Here is a 10,488-nt window from a genome sequence, read left to right as displayed (position 1 = left end):
AACATGAGCGCCCTCTGCTGGGGCCCGTGCAGACTTGACCGGTGCAGCCCGTGTGTCGTTGCCAGTCTGCACCATGCTGTCCCCGTGCTAAGTTTATGTGTAGGCCTAATAAGCTTGGCTAAAATATTTGTAAATAAGATACCCTTTTCTTTTTAAGAGTCATATTTTTCCATTTAACATGTTTGTGAGAATCTCCGAAATTATTATAAAAAACTTTTCCGTGACTAATACTCTGTTATTGAGTAATTTAGGCTCACCACGTTATGCTTTGCTAGCTTAAATTGTAACTTCTGATCTTCGTGGTGTAGCTTGGTTAACAGTTAGCTCAATTATTGGTTTCTATGTTTTAGCAGTGTTGGAGTTTATTACTACATGAGTGGCTGTGAGAGATCGTATGTGCTCCTGTTGTTTAAAAGATTAAACAGCATGCTGGTGCTAAAAGTGAAAGTTTATTTCTGATTCATCACATAATACAAAGAGAGTACACAAATGCAGTTAAAAAAAGTAATTGAAATGATGCTGTCAAAAACCTTGACAAATATGAATACATCATTAACATACACAACACAAACATTAAGATTTAAGGGCTTTTCACTAAACACCAAATGTTATACAATGTTAAAAAAACAAGCTGCATGAAAATCTTAATCATGCATTTTAAATGAAATTTGAGTTTAATTTAATTTGTTAGGGATCATGTACACCATATATTAATCTCAATTATGAGAGCTGGATTCTGTCTGGGCAGGTTTACACCAAAACAATACCAAACACAATTAAACACATCAAAATACGTATGATGAAAAGCTAATAAAACCAGATAACATTATAGCCTAATAATCTAAAACCTACCACCCTCCCAAGTCTACCTCCACAACCACACAGAGCATACTACCCCCACCCACCCACCCACCCACACACAAGAGAATGGTCTTGTATGTACGATAAGAAATCATGACCATGAGAAATGGATACCATAAACAAGTAAAAAAAAGACTATAGACTTAAAACTCAGTCCCATTTCTAATCTCAACTTATTCCCCTTGTGTTCAAGTGCCTTTTTGCCCCTCAGAAAAGAGGTACAAGGGGTAGCGGTGAAACCTCCCACTACAAAATGGGACGACCCTTCAAGACGCTGAAACGTCATCAGTAGTCGTCGATGGTAGTTACTGAAACAGACGGGACATCGTTACCTGATAGGCGTAACACTGGGTTTGGAGTGTGCCTGTAGAATCTCTGTTCAAAGGGCCGTGTAGCCCCAACACTTCCTCCTACCCCTCCATTCCTACAAGAATCAGGACAACCTTCCCCCCTAGACATAGTCATAGGGAGAAGAGGTATACTGGGACTGAGAGTCTACAGACATGCTAATCACTCTTTAAGGCTGTACTTAAACTAATGTTAGCATGCTGATATTCTCCCAATGCTAACGTTAAACAGTTAAGTTATGGTTATGTCCACCTTCTACATTAGGTGGAATACTTAACACTGAGTAAAGATGATATTGATGGAAATGTTGGTGTTGCAAAAATGTTCAGATAATATATATGATGTATAAAAGTTTCAACAAACAGACCCCAAACCTAAAACAATGAATACTGCAAACAATTATAACATAATTCATAACCAGCTGATACTGATACCAACAGGTTATACTGGTATGAACTTTGAACACAATCTGCTTTTTATAGTCTACATATCATGGGTCATTTAACATTTTCTGTAAAGATGACAATGGTTGGTTTGTAGTATGTTATAACCCTGACAAAATGTTAAAATAGATTATATCATGCATTTTTTATATGCCACCACTTAGGTTACACTATGGTGGGGTTCTAACATAAAAACAAATATATATTTTGATGTTATATAGCTGCATACTCAAGTCCCACTGATTGGTTAATGCATTCTATATTCTGTATTGATGTAAAAAAAGGAGGATGAAATGATTCAAGTAAAAAGTAGCAAGGATTTTTCTGCCTCAGCATAAGATGCAAAAATAAAGTTTATACGAGTAAACAAAACGACTGAGCTTGTAGTTGATGATTATGCTTCATAAAGTTACCGGTGTAGACTTTTGAAAGATTGGACTATAAAGAAACAGCTTGAGTCCTCAATGAATTAGACGTCTTGTTCTTTTACTGCCTTGCTTAAGGAACTTTCTTACTCCTACTTTTCAGCACAAGAGAAACTTTAAAGGTTCACTGTGCAACTTTCTGATTTCCAGAACAAAACAATGCTCTTTATTCTCCCTCTTCTCCTCCTTTCTCCACACTTTCCCCCGGACCCTCCCGTCCTGTTTCACTAGCAGAGTTCTGTGAGGCAGACACAGCAGCAGACAAGTGCTAATCTAAAAAACTGAAGTCTATGACCAATTTCTAATAACGATATGCATCTCAAAGTTGATTCGGTTGTTAGAAAGTTTGTCTTGTTAGGCAATAGAAAGTATTTTATAAGATTTACTAAGTCTGTTGGTTCTCCTTTGTTTCAATGCCTCATACAGCTCCACTGATTCCGACCCTTGGTTGCTCGTGTAAAAGCAGTGATAGCATGTTTATGTTAGCTGGCATAGTAATGCAGAGGAACCAGCTTGGAGTTCAACAGCAGGATAGACGGGCCTATTGAACGTTGTTTTAAAGGTATGGAGGCGGGTTTGACTGTCAGAAGAAGCTTTATAAAACGACAGAGTGCCAGCCGGCCAATCAAGGTACACTCCAACCCGACTAGAGCGTGAACTGAATGAAGAAACACTGATTCTCTCGTTGTCGTGCAGAACATAACAACCATCTTTAGAGCAATGTAGAAACCAAAATTCATCATTGTATCCCAGCTTGCAATCATTCGCATCCCCTTTCCCCCCAGTGGGTTTGTACATTAACCCAATCCTTAAGGGTTGCAATGCCTCAATCTCCCAGTAGCAGCTCCCATCTAGACCCTGTTCACACAGCACCTGTTGGCTCTGATCTAACATGGCTGTGTCATGGGGATGCCACGGCTGCACTTCCCAGGTGGCCTTTCTGTTCCCTTCAGATAGAGTGACATTATTGTGGGCTGTGTTGGGATCGAAAGTGAGTTCCCGGGCATCTGGAAGTCAAAAAAACATTTGATTTCAACAGCATAGACAGAACATAAAACACAGTAGCTTTTGGTCACAGCTGGGAGCACCGAGTACAGTGTTGATTGACTCAACTTCAGTGAAGGGACAAAGAAAAAGTCATGGACCTTCCCTCCACAAAGAGTGTCAGTGATCCCATAGAAAAACAAACTTTAAAAACAGCTTTGACTAACAGTTCATTCCCTCCAACTTAATTTTATACTGTTTGTCAACCATAGTGACAGAGCTTGTTGATTTGAGGAACCACGCTGCATTGAATCTTAGTTTTATTACTGTAGCTCCATCAATGTTAAATGCAAGAAATGTACATCCCCAAATCACTGATGTTCATTTTGGTCGGCAAATCTTCGTGTACTTACATTTCTTTAATCCTGGTATCATCCTGTGATTTCCACCATGATCAACGCTGTGAAGAAACAGAAGAGTAAGTATCTAGAATTTATGTTGTTTTGACTGCATCATTTAAAAAAGGAGATTTTACTGAAGCTGTTGTGTGTGGGAACTTAATCACTGGGTTCTAGTGTAAAAAGTCATATCTACTTCTGAATGCATTGAGTGGACATTTTCCGGCTGTTCAAATACATTTAGGGCGCGATCACACTGGCAATCCGTACCGTGCCTAAGCACGCTTCACCCCTAAAGTCCAGTTCGTTTGACTAGTATGAGTGCTCCGATCTGTGCTCAAGCTCGGTACACTTCCTTGGCCCTGGCACGCTTGGAAGAGGTGTGCTTCGGCACGGTACAGTTGTCAAGAAGGCATTATCTACCTACTATATGTCTAAATCCATCTGAATGAAGAATTACTTTGATCTTTAACATTAAATTCTTCTCCATGGTCTTGTTGATCAAATACCTCTTCCCATGACTCTTGGTTATCTTTTCTTATCTAATCGAAGGAGTTACTGCTACGTCCATTGTCCGACTAAGTGCTGATAACATTCTTAAATAAGAAACCAGATGAGGATGGGAATTTAATCTGCATATGCCCTGACGATGCTGAGAACAGTTTGCAGTGTTAATCCAGTAACATACTCTAAATCTAAAAGTCAAAAAACTGTAACTCAAGCGTCATAATTACTTGATTTTTTTGAGCTTGTATTGTTGATCATCTCTCAGCTTAAACAGCTTCTTCTTGCCTTCTTCTCCAAGATTGTTGTAGCTCAGGTCCAGCTCCTCCAGATGAGAGGGGTTGGACTGTAGAGCTGAGGCCAGATGAGCACAGCCGTCTCCTGTGACCAGACAACCTGACAATCTGAGGAAACAGAGTGGTTTGTTTGTTAGCATGCATGGTCGGAAATGCACTCTTATAAAAACCTATCGCAAGTTGTAATTGTCTTGCATCCTTGAACAAATATAAGAGAACCAATGTAAAGAAAATTTACGATACCTCAGTATCTTCAGTCTGCAGCAGTGAGTGGACAGTCCACCACAGAGCAGCTTTACTCCTGAATCTTTCAGGTCATTGTTGCTCAGATCAAGATCTCTTAAAGGTAAGTAGGGGAACTTAAGACCAAAGGCCAGGTGATCAACCCATTCTTCTGTCACTTTGCATAGTGCTAATCTAGGGATGGAAAATATGATGAAGGAAAAGTGCAATCATTTAAGGATAAGGCTAAATATATAATAACGTTTTTATCAGGCTTGGGAAGCATTAAACCTACTTTGCCTTCCTGCTGATCCTCACTACTGGTATCAGTCTCCTTCTTCCTTCGTCTGTTGTGTTGAAACTCTTCAAGTCCAACAGCTCCAGATCATTCTTCGATACCTGCAGCATGTATGCCAGTGCAGAGCAGTGCAGGGGAGTCAACTCTGTTTTGGCACGCTCTGGCAATCTGAGGTATTCCTCAATTTCATCCTTGACTTTGTGATCCCTCATCTCAACCATGGTCTGGAAGAGGCTGATACAACTCTCTGGAGGAAGGGTCCTTCGTATCGCCTTGAGGTGAGTTAAGATTTTCTTTTCGGTATCTTGGCTTGGGTCTGGGGATTCCAGCAGACGCTTAAGAACTCTACGATTGTCTTCAACCATGAGGCCAAGGAGGAATCGCATGAAGAAGTCCAAGTGGCCGTTCTTTTTCTCCAGCACTTTCTCAACTGTCAGCTTTAGGAGATCAAGTAGGGTATGGTTCTTGCCCTTCAGATTAAGAAAGTCGCTGAGCTCTTTTGTTTTGTGGTTTGTGAAACAGTCATACACATACAGTGCTGCGAAGAACTCCTGTACGGTCAGGTGCACAAAGAAGAAGACCTTATTCTGAGAAAAGACCTCTTCTTCCCTGAGGACTGCAGTGCAGAATCCAGAGTGGATGATTGCCTCTTTTTGGTCTAGGCCAATATCTTGAAGGTCTTCATCGTAGAAGATGAGGTTGTTCTTCTGCAGGTGGATGAACGCAAGCTTGCCAAGTTTCAGAAGCAAGTCCTTGTTTGTCTTCAACAGTTGGTCTTTGTTTTCCTCTGTCTTCTCATAGTATTTTCTATTTTTACGTACTATCTGGGCGAACAGGAAATGTCCCATCATCTCCGTAAGAGTCTTCGGGATGTCGGCCTTCTCATGTCCTTCAAAGATCTCCTTGAATAATACAGCGGAAATCCAGCAGAAGATTGGGATCTGGCACATGATGTCGAGACTCGGCGATGAGTGAATGTGTGAAATTATTCTGTCAGCAAGGCCCGAGTCACGACTGAATCGCCTCCTGAAGTACTCCTCTTTTTGAGGGTCGCTGAACCCTCTGATCTCTGTAACCATGTTGACAAACTCTGCAGGGATCTGATCAGCTGCTGCCGGACGGGAAGTTATCCAGAGTTTAGCATTCGGAAGAAGGTTACCCTTGATGAGGTTTGCAAGGAGATTAGCCACAGATGTTACTTCACTGACAGATGTTACCTGCTTGTTCTTAAAGTCCAGTTCAAACCGACTTTCATCCAGGCCATCCAGGATCACTACGACCCTGGCTCTCACAAGATCCTCTGAATTCTTAAGTTCGTGGAGTACAGGGTGACTTTCAGTCAGAAGCTGATGCAGACTTTTGTCATTTTTACTCAAATTGATCTCTCTGAAAGCAAGACAGAAAATGAAATGAATGTCCTGGTTTTCTCTCCCCTCGGCCCAGTCAAGAATTAATTTCTGCACAGTGAATGATTTTCCAATTCCTGCCACGCCCTTCGTCAGGACTGTTCTTTTCTGTTCAGGCAGAAAGCTGAAGATGTCACTGAGGTTGACCGTGTTATTAAGAGATTCTGGTGCCGACTTTTGTTTGATACTTCTGAAAACATGTTCTTCATGAGGCCCTTCACTTTCTTGAATGGTGATCAAGAGCGCTGTGAATATGCTGTCCAGAGAGTTCCCTGAGTCACCATTACCTTCAGATACCATCTTAAACTTGTTTTGCATTGCTTCTTTAAACTTCTTATTTTCTACCAATAAAAGACTGGCCCCTGTAACAATGAAAAGCACATTAAATAAAAACATTTTTATTTTGATATGACTTATCAACAAGTACTTTCCTTAAAAGGTAACTTTGCAAATTTTCCTTACAGAAAACGTATTCCTTCTCCAAGAGAAGCAAGTACAAAACACTTACTAATGCATTCCTCAATGTCTTTCTGGCGGTTTGATTCTTTTCCGGGTTTCTTTCCGCTGTAGGTATGAACAGGAAAAGTCAAATTATTCCTTTAAGTAATGTATCAGATTTCAAGTCTCTAGGTTCCTTTCTATCCAATGGTTCCTAATACCTAAGGAAGGTTCCTCTAGAGTAGACCGGTTTGGCATAGTGTAGCTAGCAAAATCATCCAAACTACTGCAAGAGCAGTCGGCACTGTATAATTTCTATTCCATGCTTTTCGTGGTTTACATTAAATTACCTTTGTTTGTCTTTGAGACCAAAATCAATCCCCTTGTACATGGATCCATCACTCTTCATAGAAACAACGCTGGGTGCTGAGGAACTCCCTCTCCGACCTCTGTAAGGAGATCAACAAATGAAACAAGATCTCTAAAACATGTTTGTACTACCACTGTTAACTTTGACTCTGTAGTTCAATGGTTTTAACCAAAGACTGTAAAAAAGCACAGACTCAGTCTCAGTGACTTCACCCATTCATGTCTGAAGAGTTGTTATGAAGAACAAAGACAGAAGTTTCCATTTCAGAAAAGCTGTCTGAACCTAACTTTCAATCAATCTAGAAACAGGAAAAGAGGATGAGCTTCAGCCTTAAATGGGTACTGCAGTCTAAATTCTAAACATTGTAGAGAGCTGTCTCCCCCCCCCCCCCCTCTCTAGAGTGGATGCTCACTCAGGTCACCATGTGGTGGACTCTGAAGCTTCAGTGTTTATCCAGCTCTGCATGGGTCTGTAAACCTTTCTGTGTTCTAACCTCTCTCCATTTTTCAAAAGCATCTCCAATATTGATCCTAGTTTGAGCACGTTTCTGCTCGTGAAGCTTATTAGAAACATGCAGAGGCTTTTTAGGTCGGGTACAATCACTTCTATCTGAACCACTTCTCTTGACCGCTTCCATCGCTGCAACACCTGTTGACCTGATAACTGCTCTCATATCTGGCAAACCGAGGGGTGTCCAAAACGGTCGGGGGTCGCCTTAAAAGCGTCTACCTTCTCTGGTCCAAACAAATCCAGAGCATTCAGGAGCAGAATCTAAAGTTAGAAGGAGGACATACTGGCTGCTGCATTGTAGTCAGAGAAGCCAGCACTTCAACATAGCATGTTTCCTTAATGATCAGATAGTAAGATACCTTTATCATCTCACTCTCTACACATCTCACTGATTGGACCTTTAGGCCTCCTGATGAACAGCTACAACAGGTGAGTGTGTCCATCAAATAGTCACATCCCTACTTATGAATAACAGAGGTATGAAGACGTCATCTTAATCTAGCGGACACAGTTCAGTTTCCAGAGATTCACAAATAAGATAAGATAAGACTTTATTGTCCGTTTGAACAGAAATGTTTTCTTGCATTACAAACTCAGAGATCCTCTCATCACAATCAAATCACACTCAAACATAAAAACAGCAAAAGCTGCATTCAAAATCACAAATGATAAAACTGAATTCACCTCTTTAACCCTCTTTATAAATCTTCACCTTGATATGCTTTAACATGACAACTATTTTCTGTATTTCACAGAATCCTTTAATTTACCTTTGTTTGTCTTCTTGACCAAAATCAATCCCCTTGTACATGGATCCATCACTCTTCATAGAAACGACGCTGGGTGCTGAGGAACTCCCCGTCGTCTGGCTGTAAGGAGATCAACATATTAGACGTTTGACAGATGTGTTAAAAATGTTTAATGTTTAACTTTTTGGTAATTGGGCATACATTTTTCCATTTCATTTAGAAAGTTTGAAAATTAAATACTGGCTCATTGGCGATTATTCATCATGCTAATAAAGCAACTAAAATTTTTCAAAACTCAAAATATTGTCCAGAGCAGGGGTCTCCAACAGGTAGCTCGGGAGCTACAGGTAGCTCGCGGGCAGGTTTTCAGTAGCTTGTCTATAGATTGACCGACTGTGTTAAAAATAAAAATAAAAATCTGACGACGGTAAATGCACCTCTTCCCACTATTCATATATTTGGCCCATAAAAACAAGTATGAAGTTTGCAAATGTTTTCTTGGACATTGATGTGAATTTAAGATTATTGATAAACATTGGCTTATTGCAATTTCACACAAACAGTACAAATGTACAAACAGTAGCTTAATTCAGCTGAGCTATGTAAATAAATGCAAGCGATTTGATGCAAGTAGCCCTTGGCCACTTTAATTTTTTGAAAGTAGCTCTCAGATAAAAAAGGTTGGAGACCCCTGGTCCAGAGTATACAGAGTACATTTAATTACCTTTGATTGCTGTGACCAAAATCAATCCCCTTGTACATGGATCCATCACTCTTCATAGAAACATCACCGGGTGCTGTGGACTCAGTATCACTGAAAGTAGTTTAAATTAAAGTACAAAATAAAACACAGCAAACTGATTGTTGTTTACACATTTAAATTTCATGAACCACTGGTGAAACATTGTTCAGATTCTGATACATGAAGAGTCTGCCACAACACTCCCCCTCCCCCTTCCTCTTGACGCCACACTTCCTCTTCAACGATTGGCTGAAACAGTACCTGAAAAGTTCAGCGCTGGTGCTGATTGGCTGTTCAGACTCCTCAGACAGAAGAGCACTGAGCTTCCTCTTCTTCCTCCTCTCAGCCATCTCTTCAGCTGCAACACGAGAGAGGAAACTTTGTAAGAGGTGAGAAGTGTTTGATAAGTGCATCACAATAAAACACATTTAATACAAAGACACTACAATTTAAAATGATTTTAAATATTACAGTAAATGTGTTTGTGTGGAGGAAAGGGACAAAAGTTGATCAAAACAAATCAAATCTGGTCAGTTTATTAATTAATAATAAATGTAACTTTCATTTATGATGCATTACATTTCATATTTCATTGAATCATCTTCCCCATGTTATGTTGTTTTGAAGTCTCACGTTTCTCTTTTCACCTTCTTTATACAGCAGTGACGTGTTATGACGAAGTTAAGTTTCGAATGCGCATGCGTGTTAACTGTCTGAACGCCACATAAATAAATGACGCTCTATCTCTGAAACTTAACCAGAGAGTTTTATTATTGTGTTAAATCTTAAAACCGTCAGACTACAAACTCCAACTACTGAATTCTTCCTGAATGAAAAAACATCAATGACGTAAACAAACCCAATTAACTTGAATTACTCAGGTTACAACATGACGTGTCATGTTACTGCAACTTAAAAACAGGAGCTACGCACTTCGGCTGTAAACCACACACGGACACACACACACTCATTAGCTCCTCTGACGTCACAACAGGTGAAACACGAGATCACAAACTACGACTTACGTCAACCCTCCTCCAACACTTCAGTCTCCTTGTTGCTCTTTTTGACAAAAATTCACGGAGCGCAAATAACCTGGAAATCCCCACAGAGTTTACTTTCGGTTTCCATCCTCTCTCTCTGTCTCTTTCTCTCTCTCTCTGTCTCTCTCTCTCTCTGTCTCTCTCTCTCTCTCTTTCTCTTTCTCTCTCTCTCTCTGTCTCTCTCTCTCTCCCTCTCTCTCCCTCTCTCTCTCTGTCTCTCTCTCTCTCTGTCTCTCTGTCTCTCTCTTTCTCTTTCTCTCTCTCTCTCTGTCTCTCTCTCTCTCCCTCTCTCTCTCTCTCTCTCTCTGTCTCTCTCTGTCTCTCTCTCCCTCTCTCTCTCTCTCTCTCTCTCTCTCTCTCTCTCTTCTCTCTTTCTCTCTCTCTCTCTGTCTCTCTCTCTCTCTCTCTCTCTCTCTCTCTCTCTGTCTCTCTCTCTCTCTGTCTCTCTCTC

At 40.5% G+C, this 10,488-nt stretch overlaps 1 protein-coding gene across 5 annotated transcripts; it reads right to left on the bottom strand.

Annotated features, from left to right (window-relative positions):
• Positions 1-430: 430 nt before the first annotated feature.
• LOC110001398 (NLR family CARD domain-containing protein 3-like) lies at positions 431-10,176 on the bottom strand. 5 transcript variants are annotated; one of them, XM_065950557.1, is made up of 11 exons: positions 10,020-10,176; positions 9,256-9,352; positions 8,977-9,066; positions 8,274-8,372; positions 6,974-7,072; positions 6,694-6,749; positions 4,777-6,547; positions 4,503-4,676; positions 4,194-4,367; positions 3,475-3,521; positions 431-3,084 (listed from the first exon to the last, which is right to left on the bottom strand). In XM_065950557.1, exons 2-11 carry the CDS (start codon positions 9,342-9,344, stop codon positions 2,555-2,557), a joined length of 3,129 nt encoding a protein of 1,042 aa, XP_065806629.1. In that variant the 5' UTR covers positions 9,345-9,352; positions 10,020-10,176; the 3' UTR covers positions 431-2,554. The 5 variants fall into 5 exon arrangements, with proteins under 5 accessions (XP_065806629.1, XP_065806630.1, XP_020512544.3 ...); XM_065950560.1 differs by having other exon boundaries at positions 2,945-3,084; positions 4,252-4,367; XM_065950558.1 differs by lacking the exon at positions 6,974-7,072.
• Positions 10,177-10,488: the final 312 nt, after the last annotated feature.

The sequence above is a fragment of the Labrus bergylta genome, chromosome 22, assembly GCF_963930695.1.
Source record: "Labrus bergylta chromosome 22, fLabBer1.1, whole genome shotgun sequence".
NCBI classification, from domain to species: Eukaryota; Metazoa; Chordata; class Actinopteri; order Labriformes; family Labridae; genus Labrus; species Labrus bergylta.
The sequence above is the reverse complement of the archived record's forward strand: the minus strand, read 5'-3'. Positions and strand labels throughout refer to the sequence as shown.

Coding starts and splice junctions, on each gene's coding strand:
- LOC110001398 (XM_065950557.1), bottom strand. CDS start 9,344: ATGGCTGAGAGGAGGAAGAAGAGGAAGCTCAGTGCTCTTCTGTCTGAG. Junction 6,548..6,693: donor AGACATTGAGGAATGCATTA/GTAAGTGTTTTG, acceptor TCATTGTTACAG/GGGCCAGTCTTTTATTGGTA. Junction 4,368..4,502: donor TGCAGACTGAAGATACTGAG/GTATCGTAAATT, acceptor CTGTTTCCTCAG/ATTGTCAGGTTGTCTGGTCA.